Raw genomic sequence first — 16192 nt, forward strand, 5'->3', positions numbered from 1 at the left:
AATATTGCTTCACTTTGGATAAAATTTGTGTCGCATATATCTATTCAAGACCGCCACCACTACAAATGTATAAGTATGGTTTATGAGCCAGCTCTGTTTTACACTCGTGAAGAATACACTGTTGAAGTTTGAAATTTTCAAGTAGTAGCCACGCATCCTAGGAAGAGGCTCAAGGGTGTGGCCGTGGCACCCTCCCTCCCAGCCCGTCCGACCGGCGCCCGCGCGCTGATTGGCGTGGCGGCCGAGGCCCCTCCCTCCGTGGGCGGGGTGCTGCGCGGGGCGAGGGCGTGCCACCGCCCCCCAAGCTCCCTTCCTGCAGAGCGGGGCCAGTACGCTGGCGTCACAAGAAGAGGGCCCCCGCCGAGAAGCCGGCCAAGTAGCAGCCGATGATCAGGGACTCGGTCCTCGCGAAGTCGCGCCACTTGCTTATCATGTTGGCGTAGCCGTCGGAGTTCATCCAGGAGATGACCACGGCGCCGACTATCCCCAGCCCCAGGAGCAGCGGGAACCGCTTGGCGATGAAGCCCAGGGTCAGCCCCGACATGCAGCCCATCGCCGCCGAGCCGAAAGTCTCCGAGGCGCTTTGACTTCTTGCGTGGAACGTCTCGGGGACATTTTCAATTCTTTCGACTAATGCATCAGGAGCAACATTACCTTCTTCTTCCTCCATACTTCCCAACTCGCACTGTTTCACGGTGCAGTTCTTGTCTCCATGTTGATGCCACAGATAACATGTGTATGATGGGTCAACATTTGATTAATGTTCTCAATAAGGTAATATTTGTGTATTACCTCTATGTTTTGTATGGATATGGAGGGTAGTGCATAGCATTTCTGTACTAAAGTCTACCCATTTTACTTGTGTCCTCTGTGGCCAAGATTCAAAATGGCAAGGTTCGTGGGTTCGTTACCAAAACCCCGGTATGACTCAGAACACACTATAATCATAACATAATTTTACAACTTATCAACCATCCTCGCTTTTAATGTTTCAAATTTAGCTAACCTAACCAACCATCCACAATTTATAACCTTTTTTTAATATACATAACCTAATCTGAGAGACCATTCTCATGAAATCACAAATTTGTAATATTTACACATAACCTAACAACTCGTTAAAATGGTGACCTACTAACATTTTGGAAAAAAAATTATTTTCAAAAAAGTGGCTTTCCTTCAGAATTACCAATGTTTAAACCAATCAACCAAAATCTTCTAACCAAACATAACATATGCTATAAATGGAATTTAAATTAAAATCATTGATGGGTTGATTTTAAGTAAACAGAGTGGGGGGGGGGGGGGAGAAAAAAACCGAACTTGCACGAACTTGGCCTCGTAATGGACTGATGTGAATCTTTTCGCGGGGGTCTCCGCGCCTGCAGTTGTCAGTTCCATAGATATCATGCATGTGCTGGCCAATCGCCTTCATAGAATGATGTGGATGTAGACGTGCGCAAGCTGCGCAGTAAATTATGTTTGTACCCAGCAACTTTCAAAAACATATGTAATGGCCACGGTCATATAGATAGGTCTCAGTAAATCTCGCGGTGGCCTGCGTACTAAAGGCCTAAGTAGTACTTCAGCCCAGGGCCGCAACTAGGGGGGGGGGGGCAAGCGGGGCATACGCCCCGGGCGCAAAGCTGTGGGGGCGCCGAAATCGCTTGCATTGTAATTCCTACTACAACTGGTAACTGGCAAAAAGTTTTTGCATGGAAGTTACAGTAGCACAGAAGCTGTTACATGTAGGTATGGAAAATGCTTAAATAGCACCATTTTTCCGTGGGAGGGCCCCCGGACCCCCCGCTTTATTGGTGTGGTATGTGCAAAAAAAAAGAGGGGGGGGGGGCCGCATGAATCCATTCATGCCCCGGGTGCCAGAGACTCTAGTTGCGGCCCTGCTTCAGCCCAGTCTTAACATTGTGTTTTAATGGGAGTTTCGTATAAAATTGGACCTTTTTTTAACTATGTTTCGTTTTAAACGTCGCTTAAGCTTAACTGACCAATTCTGAGAAATTTTAAGAGATTTGGTACAAATTAGGCACTTGGCAAACACCCCAAATAAATTTAAAAAATAGTCACCTGGAAAAAAATACTAAAATTTAGACGGAACTAGGAACAATATTATATTACATACGATATGCCCATTTAACACAATTTTAATAACGGGCCGAACTACTACTGGCGCCGTTAGTTCGCAGGCCGCCACGAGCTTCACTAAGCGGACGATGTGGAAGACATGAATTTCACGTGATTAGCATTGTTTTCTAATTTAGTGATTGACATTCAGAAAATAGTGGGAAAATGTACAATAATGGCACACGAAAATAACAAGCAATTGTTGGTTTTTTAATTCAAAATAGTTATCAAGTTACAGAGCAAATACAGCACAGCCTTGAACTAAGAAAATATTTACAGCAGCCGAGATCCTTGATGAGCGAAGTCGTCGTCTTCTTCATGATGTGATTCGGGTTTTGTGGAAGCTGAGATCCTGGAACACAATGAGAACACAATTTTTGTAAACAATATATTAGTTAACACTAAATCAGTTTAAGGGATTATACGAAGAAATTAAGTTCCAAAATTTGTGTTTTTCGGTGTATAGATATTTATTTTTACTTGTAACCCACCCCTCATTTTTCAACCCCTTACAAAAATGGTTCGTCAAATCAAAAATTGTATCAGTCAAAAGTTATAGATAAAAATTTTACTATTTACAAACAATTTGAACGAATTTGATGGTGTTCATACGAAGGGAGTTATTTCTTTTTGTCCTAGAGCCCTTGTTTTAGAACCCCTTTCAGTTATGGTTGGATTGTATATCAAAAACGTATTCAGACAAAAGACTTTGGTATTACTCCTACTAGTTATACGAGTGATAAGACTTTCAAACTAATGTGATATTTTCCATATCATGGGAGTTACAGTGTTTTTTTTTCTGATTTTCAAATAATCTTCCCCATATTTACTCCTTTTGTCGGATATTGCCCATTTACTAACTCCACCGAGATTTTCCTCTATTAGATATTATGTTCTAGCTTGGAAGTGATTTGTGAAAAATTGCGACAGTTATCTTGTCCAAAAAATTGTGATATATATGTGTGTGTGTGTGTAAACTTTTGTGTTGACGATGGTTTTGGGGTCTATGGACCAAGAAACGAAAAACTATATAAAAATGTTCCTGAAGTTGCACCATGCATGGTAACGGCTACAATAAGTAGTACCTATTTCTTTTAAATCTACCGAAGGAAAAAACAAAAATAGCAAAGCACACAAAGAGTATAACAAAACTGTCTGCCATGACACCCAGCTGATGAACTGATGGACTGATTTCTTGAACTGACTGTTTGAACTGGTTTGAACTGGCGAGACGCTTTTCCCACTCACGGCAGTTCCGACTGTTCAGTTCCGACTGACAAGTCTGAACTGACAGTTCGGACTGGTCGTCGTGTGGGCCTTTTGGGTCATTCGAACGCCATTAATAAGTACAGTTAATAAGCAATAGCAAGTATAGCCGGTGTCCTGTAACTTATATTTGGTAGTTCTCGAAAGTAGTAGAAGTTATATACTTATCCTTCTACAACTGTTGTTCTGTCAAAGGTGTAAACAACTTCATGTGATAGTGTTCGTAAACTAACATCATGTGGTGCTTGCAAGTGGTATGTTGACAAGTTACATATGAGGATGCAGTGGTTCCAGAAGCTCGCGTGGAAAAGGGGGGGGGGGGGTGTAGGGCTTCAGTCCCACTGAGGCTTTTGCCAAACACTTGCGAAGCGCTGTACTCACTACGAAACACCGGCGTTGAAGTCCCACACAGACAGCACGCGGTTGTACAGCTGCGAACAGAAGACAGCCGTGACACTATATTTTTGGTAATGGAACAGAAATATTAATGTAAACTTACAGATTTTTTAAAAATTCTAACATTTTAATTTAAAAAATCTGCACCACTACAAAATAGTTTTCGCAGTAATACTGCGTTCGGATTATCACCCTGATATTTATGCTTCGTGTTCTCTCAGTACCTCCAATAGTTGTGAAGTTATTTGTAAATAACTTTCCAGTAAAATAAAATAATTATCATTTCCATGAACTAAAAACATTTTTCTTGCATGAAATATCAATTAAAATGTAAAATTATGTACCAATTCTCGTAAGAAGAACTAGGTATTATCTTGGGAAAAAAAAATTATTTAATATGTGTAAAAATAACCACAGTCATGTGTTGTAAAAATTTACAATATCATTCTTGTACCTATTTCTTGGCGACTGGTTCCCAAAGGAATCTTTATATATATATATATATATGCAGAAGGCTATTTCTGTGTACGGACAGCGCTGGTTGCGTTCGACACTGTCCGCCACCGCTCTTACCTCTGGGTTGGCGTCGTGGTAGCACTTGTGGAGCTGGTAGGCGGTGTCGCAGGGGTCTGCTCCTTCTGCGAACAAATAAAAAAAGCAAGAGAAAATGAACACTGCGACCTGAAAGCAGCGTAAACTTCCGTGGAGTCAACTCCTCTGGCTTAACTTCACTTCTAGCCCCGGGCACGGCATAGCAAGGCAATGAATTGAACGGCAAATAACCGGGCCGCGTTCCGTTGTCCACACGAAGGCATGGACGCGCACATCTGCGATATATATTTTACTTCGAAACGGGTAACGTACATACGTTTGCCCATTTTTGTTTTTACTTTTTCTTTTTTCAAAATAGAGGCCTCTAACTTAAGAAAAAACTTCACTCTTTGAATTAGTTCATGCACTAAAACACATAATTAAATAATTTTTATATGAAAATCTCACACACACACACACGTGCGTTACAAACAAGGTTCTGTTTAGATGCCCCACACACAGAAGTTTCGGGATTCCGATGTCGCTATAAGCGACAAAGTCGTGACGGCCATGAGACATTCATGTCGCTGGACGCGGCTTTTCACAGGGACAAAATCTGCCGCTACTCCCACCACTAGTTTCGGGACAGTTCCACCAGGGGTCGCCAAGGGCCAGGAGGGTTCAGGAAGGGCAGGAGGGGCAGAAGGAGCAGGAGGGGGCAGCAGCGGCAGAGGGTACAAGAAGGGTCATAAGGGGCAGCAGCGGCAGGCGGGTACAGGAAGAGTCATAAGGGTCAGAAGGAGCAGGAGGGAGCAGGGGTGGTATAAGCGTTAGGAGGGGCTGGAGTGGCAGGAGGGGCAGGAGGGGGCAGCAGAGGCAAGAGGGTACAGGAATATTACACAGCCACAATGAGTGCTAACTGGCAGCACCACGGGAAACGGCATAAGCCGCCCCCAAAAGACCAGACCTGACCAAACCAATGCGGACTAAAAGTCCAAGTGCCCCACCCCTTGCATAGTAGAACTTCTACCACGCCCCACTCTTCTTCCAGGACCATCCTTCTATTCCTGTAATCCACCTGCTTGTAATAATGCATGACCTTTGCATCCCGCATGTATGTGCCCAGGGTTTTCCCTCTGTCTATGGAGGTTTTACCTGGGCCCAACTTATCTAGTTTTAGTCTAGAATTAAGAGTGAGGGGAGTTAGTCATGGCGAAAACGTCTGCCATGGCTGGCCAATCCCCTCCTAGCACATGATGCGCGTGACCTTTTCTGCATGGTTAAAAACCCGCAAGTTTAGAGCGTATAGGGCTTGCCCTGAGACGCACTTAGAGTCTTCCCTACCTAGACCCCTCCCTTACACACTTAGTTTTAACTTAGGTTAGGAAACATAACGGGTACAGGAAGGGTCATAAGGGTCAGGAGGGGGCAGTAGGGAGCAGGGGTGGTAGGACCGTCAGGGGGGTACAGGAAGGTTCATAAAAGTCAGGAGGGGGCAGGAGGGAGCAAGGGTGGTAGGACCGTCAGGAGGGGCTGGAGTGGCAGGAGGGTACAGGAAGGGTCATATGGGTCCTGGAGGGGTCAGGAGGGGCCAGGAGGGATCAGGAAGGGGTAGGTGGGGGCAGGACGGGGCCCGGAGGGGCAGGAGGGGCAGCAGCACTCACTGGTGTGCTGGCAGGCGGTCACGATGCGGTGCCCCTCCTCCTTGACCTCTGGCGGCACGTTCAGCAGCTCCTCCTCCAGGTTGAAGGTGCCGGCGTGGTCGAGCTGCAAGCAGTACAGGAGCAGTCAGGAGCTGGCGCGCTGTCTCCCACTACCTCGCCCACTGCGTCTCGCAGCGCCCGTGACGTCGCCTAGCCAGGGGCGTGGCTGTGCTAGTGAGGCGGGGTGGTGTTTCTACTGCGGTGTCGTCTGTAAGCGCCAGGCTCTAAATCATCTGTTGTTGTTTTTTATGTGTGTAAACATCTTAGTTCTCGTTATACTGCATTTTGTAGGAGTAATCTCGTAACTATGTAACGCCATGTGACACATATATGGCGGATCCACGTGTAGCAACATAAAACAGTATATAGTCACTCACTTTCGTAAACATTAGGGTACATACCGAACGTATGTATTGGTGTACCAAGTGAAACTTTGTGGTTGTGAAACTAACCCGGAATATAATTGGTAAACTACAGTAGTCGTAGTAATAATATTTTATATTTTTAGTTTGTGCATTTTAATGATGGTATGTAACATGTATTATGGATTTGACATTAATGATAGCATTTACGTCGTACGCAAGCACATTGACATAAAATGTGTCCAGCTATTAAATTTAAAACTTCTTTGTAATATTCTGTTTTTGATATAAATGTAAATAGTTCTTAAGTATGTAGTTTTTTTAAGAATTTAAACCGTTATTAGTACCACTTTGATAAAAATTTACGTAGTTTTTAAGTATAATTATGATTAAAATTTAATGAGTTCTTAAATACTGTATGATGAAAATTTAAGTAGGTCCTAAGTACTGTTTGCTTTAAAATCTAAGTAGTTCTTAAGATGTCATTTACTGAACCAATAAAAGAAAACGTACAGGTGTTTGAATATAGGTAACTCACCGCTGCCAACTCGTTCATGATGCACTTGATAAAACACTGAAAAGGAAAAAAGAAGACACTGTGTTACCAGAAGTCAAATATTTATTATTTTTATTCGTAAAAAAATTTTTCTGCTTCACAATTGACAAAAGAAACGCAGGCACTTAGAGTATCTGAGAAGCTGAATACAATTGCATATGGAAACACTCACAAGGAGCATGTTCGAAACACTGCTTTGCTGTCAGAGTCCAAAACGAAATAATAAGTAATTCACACAGCACGACGTGTTTTTAATTTTTATGAGACTTGAATAACATATTTATTAGAAGTTTTATAGTATCCATGGTGGAAAAATAATGGCATTTAAGGGATAAAGGGATTAAGCGATTTAAGAGATTTAAGCAATAAAAATCAAGTTAATGACTCTTTTAAGGAAATTAAGGGGCGCACAAACCCGGTAAGAAACTAAAATTTATGTGAAAATCATGCATATAAAGTGCATAGAGATTAAGCGTGATCAATATATAAGGTACCGTCTGATAAATATTTCCAGTCACGCACTAACTATGAAGCAACAGGGCACATATTAGGAGATTTCCTGTTATTGCTTTAAGCAGAATTTCTTTTGTTAGTTCGTTACACGTGTCTCGATTCAGGAGGACTCGGGTTGGAATCCCGATCCGGACAGAGTTCGGTTTCTCGCGGTTTCACGCAAGCGCTCCAGGGCAAGTGCTAGGGTGGATCATCACTATAGTCCATGGCTGTTTCCTTTACCAATAACGAGAGAAGCCAACATGAGAAAATTTCTCACACGCGGCTAGTGGTGTGACATTGTAGCAGGCTACCAATGACAGGTTAATTGACATACTTTGTTTTATTAATTTATTTATTCAACCCTACCTTTACAGGTGTAATGCTTTTTGCAGATATTGGGAAAATATGTGGTACCACATGAGTGTTTCCTTTGAATTTGGCTTTAAATATAATTAATAATTAAGGATGAGCTGTCTGTAAATGTTGATCGGCGGGATGGCTGTCTCGACAGACCGGTGGCCACAAAACGATGAAGATAAAATAGTCCCAACTCAATGCTCTAACAGACGATTTTATTTTCTTTGGAAATCAGCGAAATGGCAATACGCAACCCAACAACCTAAAAGTCGTTAACGTTTCGTAAGTGAATGTTAGCAACCTTTTTTTTTTTTTTTTGTGGTCTTTCGTTGCTGGGAATATTCACCACAAATGTTTAACATTATTTTATTTTTAATACGGAACAACCAAAACACTACTATGTTAAAATGCTTTATCGTTTGTTCCAAAATTTAAACCTGCATAGCCGAAAATTATGAGTTTTGAAACCCATAACCTCTGTTTCAATTGCAGAAAAACACACACCGCACGCGTCTGCGCATGTGCACATGGCAGTCACTCTTTTATTTCATTGCTACCATTGTCAAAAACTATTCCCAAGTAGAATATTTTTGTCATTATTCTCAGTACGCCGCTCGTTTAATAATCCGTTTCATATTTTCTGAACTACGAATGTTTGTAAAATTACATTTTTTTTTTTAGTTTAAGTTATTCTGTTTAGTAAATTTCTATGTTTTCTTTCTATTTAAAAATTAATCATTGATGTCAGCACTTCACAAACGCACATATCTGCTAGTGGTCTTGTTCCTCCCATTCAGCAGCGTGCCTGTCCGGGGCGACTGACCTTGAAGACCTGGTCGTCCACCTCGATGGCGCCGGCCACGAACTTGCCGAAGCTGCCCTCCCCGGCGCCCGTCTCGGCGCGGCACTTGGCGTCCACCTCCTTGGCCTTCTCCAGCGCGCGGCCCGTCATCCCCTGCGGAGCACAAGACGCGGAGATCAAGCCGCGGAGATCAAGCTGCGGAGCTCAAGCCACGGAGATCAAGCTGCGGAGCTCAAGCCACGGAGCACAAGCTGTGGAGCACAAGCCGCGGAGATCAAGCCGCGGAGATCAAGCCGTGGAGCTCAAGCCGCAGAGATCAAGCCGCGGAGCTCAAGCCGCAGAGATCAAGCCGTGGAGCTCAAGCCGCAGAGATCAAGCCGCGGAGCTCAAGCCGCGGAGCTCAAGCCGCGGAGCTCAAGCCGTGGAGATCAAGCCACGGAGATCAAGCCGCGGAGATCAAGCCGCGGAGCTCAAGCTGCGGATCTCAAGCCGCGGAGATCAAGCTGTGGAGTACAAGCCACGGAGCACAAGCTGTGGAGCACAAGCCGCGGAGCTCAAGCCGCGGAGCTCAAGCCGCGGAGTTCAAGCCGTGGAGATCAAGCCGCAGAGATCAAGCCGCGGAGCTCAAACCGCGGAGCTCAAGCCGTGGAGATCAAGCCGCGGAGATCAAGCCGCGGAGATCAAGCCGCGGAGCTCAAGCTGCGGATCTCAAACCGCGGAGATCAAGCTGTGGAGTACAAGCCACGGAGCACAAGCTGTGGAGCTCAAGCCACGGAGCTCAAGCTGCGGAGCTCAAGCCGCGAAGCTCAAGCCGCGGAGATCAAGCCGTGGAGCTCAAGCTGCAGAGATCAAGCCGCGGAGCTCAAGCCGCGGAGCTCAAGCCGCAGAGATCAAGCCACGGAGCTCAAGCCGCGGAGATTAAGCAGTGGAGATCAAGCCACGGAGATCAAGCCACGGAGATCAAGCCGCGGAGCTCAAGCTGCGGATCTCAAGCCGCGGAGATCAAGCTGTGGAGCACAAGCCGCGGAGCTCAAGCCGTGGAGATCAAGACGTGGAGATCAAGCCACGGAGATCAAGCCACGGAGATCAAGCCGCGGAGCTCAAGCCGCGGATCTCAAGCCGTGGAGATCAAGACGCGGAGCTCAAGCCGTGGAGCTCAAGCCGTAGAGATCAAGCCACGGAGCTCAAGCCGCGGAGATTAAGCCGTGGAGATCAAGCCACGGAGATCAAGCCGCGGAGCTCAAGCTGCGGATCTCAAGCCGCGGAGATCAAGCTGTGGAGCACAAGCCGCGGAGCTCAAGCCGTGGAGATCAAGACGTGGAGATCAAGCCACGGAGATCAAGCCGCGGAGCTCAAGCCGCGGATCTCAAGCCGTGGAGATAAAGACGCGGAGCACAATCCGCGGAGCTCAAGCCGCGGAGATCAAGCCGCGGAGATCAAGCCGTGGAGATCAAACCGCGCAGATCAAGCCGCGGAGCACAAGCCGCGAACCCACTCCAAGCTCACCGTAGGGCTGTCGAGATTTCGTTTGCTTTCGATTATCGTCATAGTACGACAGTTAAAAATTGTTGTCAATAGCCGCGAAAGGCAATGAAAGTCACTGCAGAATCATTCCGCCTTGAAAAGCATAGGGACGTTACTAGATACTGTCATCACATTTGCCTGTGCTCACGACATCCAGTGGTGGGTCAACCCAAATACACTGAAGACTGATACCGGACAGCAGTGTTGTTTTCACACGCTGTTGTTTTCACGTCAGTCTGATAGATGGCAGATTGTATACCCAGTATGTACAATATAGCTGTTTAACACGTATGGAACTAACATTATGACAAATTTAGAAATCTTAAAATAACTAATTTCACAAGTTTGCAGATTTATGGAGGGAAATAAACCTCCAGTGATTCAAACTTTTAAAACGAAGTTAATCTTTTGACACCAAATAACATAAAATATAGTTTAATGTTCTATCTATAAAACATCGTGCAGCCACACCTCTTGCCGCTAGGTTACTTTTCACACTCTCGCATGTGTTATTACTAGAGACCGGAAAAATTCGCTATTTCAAATCCCTAAAGGATAGACTCCATGATCCTCTATGCACTCGTGCAAATTACATCTGCTGATTGGTCACCGACTCGTAACACCTGTTGACTGGAATGATCGTGAGACGCTGATTCTTCTGTTAAAGATTTTTCATTGGCCCAGAGTCCTTCAGATAAACTGTGGCCCAATCCCTGAAGCAAAATAATGTCAAAAGTATTTGGACTCTATCCTATCGCGAAATGAAATCGCGAATTTTACAGGTCTCTAGATATTACTATCAAACTGTCCGGTATTAGTCTCTAATGTATTTAGTAAAAACGATTAATCTCTGCTGAAAAAAAAAATGTCGGTGTGCGCCACTGGACGTCAAGCGCGGCCTTTGGGGGCGATAGCCCTTCCCGAGACCAATTTTATTGATTAGTGTATATTTATGTTTACTTAAAATATTTAATTTCATATGTTAAACTTTTATCTCATCAAAAGTTGCATGGAGCTACTAAGGTTCTGTACTTGAAACCTGTAATTTGTAAATAATATTCCAAGGCCAATATCCGACCACTTTCTTTTTTTTTTTTTTTTTTTGCAACTACGAACATTTCTTAGTGCGATAGCCCCTCCCGAAAAGTCTTCCGGAAGCCGCCATTTGCTGGACGACAGGAGCCGCACTCACCACGGCGCTGCCCGCGAGACCCGCCAGCAAGATGGCCGCCTGCAGGACGCTGATTGGCCGCATGCTGCTGGACTGCTGTCGGCGACTGGGGAGGAGACCCCGGCCGACCGCGCGCCTTATACCACAGCCGCTCACCCGCGCATGCGCAACGACCACTCGCCGGGATGGACAGGAGGGCGGGGGCGGAAGAGCATTGATGATACCCGCCGCACTCGTTCATGCACGTTCCGACACGCACGGGCGTCGCTTCTGGGAAGCCGCGGCGGGGTACAGAGTCAACCTCGGGGACGCGCCACAACGCCGAAACACCACAACGCCGAACGTGTGCAATAACGCCAAAATCCATAACGCCGAAATGCCAAATCGACCACAACGCCGACAGTTAGAAAACTGCTGTGTACCACAACGCCGAATTACCACAACGCCAAAATACATTAACGCCGAAAAATTTCCTTGCAGGACTGCCATAAAGGTTAGGTTAGGTAAGGTTAGCACACAAAATCATTCAGTGTTTTTTTTTTTTCATTTTGTTCCTGTGCCCCCCCCCCCCCCAACCCCCACCACCCCGCAGCAACATTTTTCGGCGTTACTGTATTTTGGCGTTGTGGTACACAGCAGTTTTCTAGCTGTCGGCGTTGCGGTCAATTTGGCATTTGGCGTTATGGTATTCGGCGTTATTGTACGTTCGGCGTTGTGGTATTTCGGCGTTGTGGTAACGAACCGTAAACCTCCCTACAGAAGTTTCAAAATAACACTTAAGTCAATCTGGAACTTAAATTTTGGACGAAGAAAATGTGATATTATTTTCCTGAGAAAAAAACACTCCGGTTGATTTTGTAAATTCCAACGAACAAATTCCGGTAAAATCGCGTCGTTATGAGTCAATACAAAATTTGGAAAAAAAAATTTTTCTAAAATTAAATAATGAAAATGTTAATGAAATCGTAAGGGTATTTACTAGCACTTGAATTTACGTGCTTATAACATCTTAATTCTCATTAGTGTCCTTTTACCATTAATGGCCATATTTTTCACAGAAAACTCAGCAAGAAAGAAAAATAATAAAAGCGCAGGGTCCTCTTGGTAAGAGCTGATGACATTAAAATAAATAACTATAACCGACGCCATATTATTCTAGCTGTGTGTTCAACCAACATGGCAGCCAAACGCCTAATACAAACGGTAGGCAGGGCCATCCAGAAGGAAGAAATGGTTAGGGGAGGATTCGAGATTTTTTGTTTATGATAAGACGAAAATTGCAAATCTATTAAAAAATAATATTTTGGAAACCTTACTAGTTATGTGATAACACGCATACCCATGGTAACGTTTGCCGTGTTTAACTTCTTGTCTTTTAATTGTGCGTGTTTTCAACTGTCCACAAATATTACCTCTATATTAAGAGTGGTGAGATTAAGGATTATCACTTTTATTTACCCTTCATCATAAGTTTTGATTTCATGATAAATTATATCAGAAACCTTTTGTCTGAAACACCACCAAATATGAGCAAAAGTTTTACAAAATTTGGGAATCTCATAAACATGCACTTTCATCAATATTATTTAGAGGGGTTTGGGAGAGACAACGACCAGAAGTTGATATCAGTTCCCAGTTGTCCTTGTGCAAATAGCCTGAAAATACATTTCAATATGTCAATAATTGTTTTTATTGTTGTATTGCTGGTAGAAAATAACTACAAGAAATTGATAACAAGGATTGTCTTGTGCTTTAAGTGTTCCGCTAATTTAGACTCACTATCACAGAAAATCTTATTATATCCGGCAGAGATAACAATGGTTGCAAAACTTTGCTCATTATTTTAATGAATAATTGCTGCTGCCGCTGGTTCCACAGTCACGAATATATTATTTCGAGGACAGAATACGTGTACGAGCTGTGTACGACTGCGACATACCCCTCACTTACCCACACGCAGTCCGCCCGATCACGCAGCGTCGCCGGAAGCAGGTATCTGTCACTGGCGAATAACTGACATTACGAACCACGCAAGAGTTACTTTCCTCCACGTTGTGCACTTCGTTATTTCGTTATTTGCATTGCGCACGAGCAAACTGCGGTCTATGGTCATGAACACGACAGGGGGGCGGCGTGGCTTTCCGGAAACCTCGAAACTTTTTGGTGTGGGGGGGGGGGGGAGAGAAGAGAGAGAGAATTTGTGTATTACGTCACAAGGTTGTTCACTTAAGACTCTTGGTGGTGGGACCTCCAGACTGGCGAGCTACGTGCCACTTATACTCAGTGAATAAAATGAAGGTTGGTGTTGGAAAAACAGCCTGAATTAAACTGTAAGTAAGGCAGGGGGGAAAAAAAAGCATAACCACTTCGAACGAAATTGGGAAAATGAAATATGTTGGTAGGAGAAAATTCTGTAGTTAAAATATCAAAACATGTACAGAATATTACGGGAGGTGTTTATTTACATAAATTGAGGCCAGAGAATGCTTAAATAAACTACCTACAGGCTATGTGTCAATTATTAATTCACACCTTTAAATATCTGTATAAATTATATTTGTTCAATTATCGAAAACTATTTTAAATTGAATTTAAAATTACCGGGATATGTAGTATGTTATACTTTGGTATTCTTCGCCCTTTTAACCAAAATAATCGGGTTTAGTTGGTTCCGTCTTAATGTATACTAAATTTTATATATATATATATATATATATATATATATATATATATATATATATATACATATATATATATATACACACACACACACACACGGCGTGTGTTCAAAAAGTAACGGATTTTTTTTTTAAATTTCGCAGGAAGTATTAGTACGATTCGCGCAATTGTTTCGTTATGTTGATAAACATGTCTAAAAAGTATATGTACACTGTTAGCCATTTTGGATTTTTAATTTGCTGTCAGGTTAGACGTTTTTTGGTATCTACCATCGGCGATTTGTTATTTTATTTATTTGTTTAAGAAAATGGATCAGAGAATTTGCATTAAATGTTGTTATAATAATGGAGTAAAATGTAGCAACGTTTTATAAATGTTAAATATTATCTTTTTTTTTTTGCCTAAGGAACATTCGGCTTCAGTCGAGGGCTCAGACAGTCCGAGAAGCAAACGCAGTCACGCGCCAGCAAGTGCGGCCATCTGCAGATTCCAGCGTACGGCTGAACTCACCAACCATACATATATTGACTTGATGTAAGCTTTTGGACATACGCCATTGCTAAGCACATGTATGTCTGTAGAAGAAAACTACAAAAACCACAAATGACAAAAACACAAATTAAGCAATAAATTGCTGTTGTCATTATATAAACACCACACAATACTCCACAACAGGAATATGGTCAACAAACAAAGAAAAACAAAGAAAAATGGACTAACAGAACGAAAAAAAAAAAAACACAAATTATGACAGCACAAAAATACCGAACCCAAAAAATTCAGCACAACAGCTGAAACGAGACAAAAACACAGCAAAACGAAAAGACGAAACAAACACAATAGATTTCCAAAAACAGAAGAGAACGAAAAAAAAACCACAAATGATGATAGCACAAAAATATTGATACATATATTCATTTATTTATAGTACGGACATACCTATACTGTAGGTTCATCACGACAAATTAAGTTGACTTAAGTTGACGACTTATGGTTTAAAGTGATTCCCAAGGCTGGTAGGTACCTATACGTTCTTGAAGTTCGGGATGAACAATAATAGAGAAAGTATTTAAGATAGAAAACTGACCACCTGGATTAAGTTTAATTGGATGACATTTACAGCCCCCGCAATTTTGTCACTGTCACAAAATTATTTCATTAAAATAATTAGGGGTAGCAGCATGCCACAAAATATGTTTAAAATACCAATGCTACCCCAAATCATTACAATGAAACATTTTTGCTGCAGCGTCAATATTCGCTGTGGTTGAATAATTAACTTATTTGCTGTATGTAACTGACTTATTAGTATCAATAATTAAATTCTTTGTTTAACTCCACGACTGTCCTGACACATCTGTACAGTGGACATAATACCCCCCTCATGTACTTCGAATCTCGCTCCATGTGGTACATCTTTCATGTTAAAAATAATGGAATGGTATTTCTATCAATTTACAATTCAGTTCCTACCTCAAGTTATCACTGAATCTGCCCCTGCGGCAAGACATATATATATATATATATATATATATGTGTGTGTGTGTGTGTGTGTATTAACAGTACTGGTCGATTCCGCGCAGTGATTCTTTTAATTAAAAGACCACAACTGTGTGTCCACTATTATTTTCGAACTGAAGTTGTTCTATATAAGCTATCAAAAATTATTGTGTAGTGTACTTCTCAGTGCGCATCTCGCTACAATAAACCAGCAATTCCAAAGACCAAACTATGAGTATCTTTCTACCATAATTTCCTTTCCTGGTTATTACTGTAGGAGATGAGAGAGTGTTATGTCATCAGCAAGGAGCTTGCTCATAGACCCAAATATGTGAGTCAAATATCATTGCTTTTTTATTCCCTAAGCTTTGCGATTCTCGGAGTGAATCCATTCTCCAACAGTGGAACACACTGGCTGGATGCTTCAAGCACTGTCTCCACTTGAGCTGCAGCTCTCTTATATACCTGGTGTTAGGCAAACTGAACCACCACGTGGGTGGGCTGCGGGGCTGAAAAGGATGAACTTACTATCGATGCTAGTGGATGTTGGTTGCCGAAGATGATGACATCGCGGTGCGTGAGATGTATCCACACCTTGTGGCAGCTGATTTGGAACTACTCTCCCCGGATGGAAATAACCACCACCAGGGGTAGTTTAAGCAGGAGACATTCGTCAATCTGAAGCCAGGTCTACATCATGTTTTGCCG

General features: G+C 43.1%; 1 protein-coding gene across 1 annotated transcript; it reads right to left on the reverse strand.

Annotated features, from left to right (window-relative positions):
* Positions 1 to 2331: 2331 nt before the first annotated feature.
* LOC134533512 (general odorant-binding protein 69a-like) lies at positions 2332 to 11413 on the reverse strand. The gene is made up of 7 exons (XM_063371036.1): positions 11327 to 11413; positions 8632 to 8763; positions 6939 to 6974; positions 6000 to 6102; positions 4378 to 4442; positions 3790 to 3839; positions 2332 to 2494 (listed from the first exon to the last, which is right to left on the reverse strand). Coding segments are annotated over exons 1-7 (450 nt in total). The 5' UTR covers positions 11390 to 11413; the 3' UTR covers positions 2332 to 2493.
* Between the last annotated feature and the right edge of the window lie 4779 nt (positions 11414 to 16192).

This window comes from Bacillus rossius, chromosome 6 (genome assembly GCF_032445375.1).
Source record: "Bacillus rossius redtenbacheri isolate Brsri chromosome 6, Brsri_v3, whole genome shotgun sequence".
Taxonomy (NCBI): domain Eukaryota; kingdom Metazoa; phylum Arthropoda; class Insecta; order Phasmatodea; family Bacillidae; genus Bacillus; species Bacillus rossius.

Bases quoted from the DNA above. Each gene is read 5' to 3' on its own strand.
- LOC134533512 (XM_063371036.1), bottom strand. From the start codon at position 11,389: ATGCGGCCAATCAGCGTCCTGCAGGCGGCCATCTTGCTGGCGGGTCTC. The intron at 8,764-11,326 runs GTGAGTGCGGCT...TGTGCTCCGCAG, and splicing joins GTCTCGCGGGCAGCGCCGTG to GGGATGACGGGCCGCGCGCT. The intron at 3,840-4,377 runs GTAAGAGCGGTG...TTCTGTTCGCAG, and splicing joins ACCACGACGCCAACCCAGAG to CTGTACAACCGCGTGCTGTC.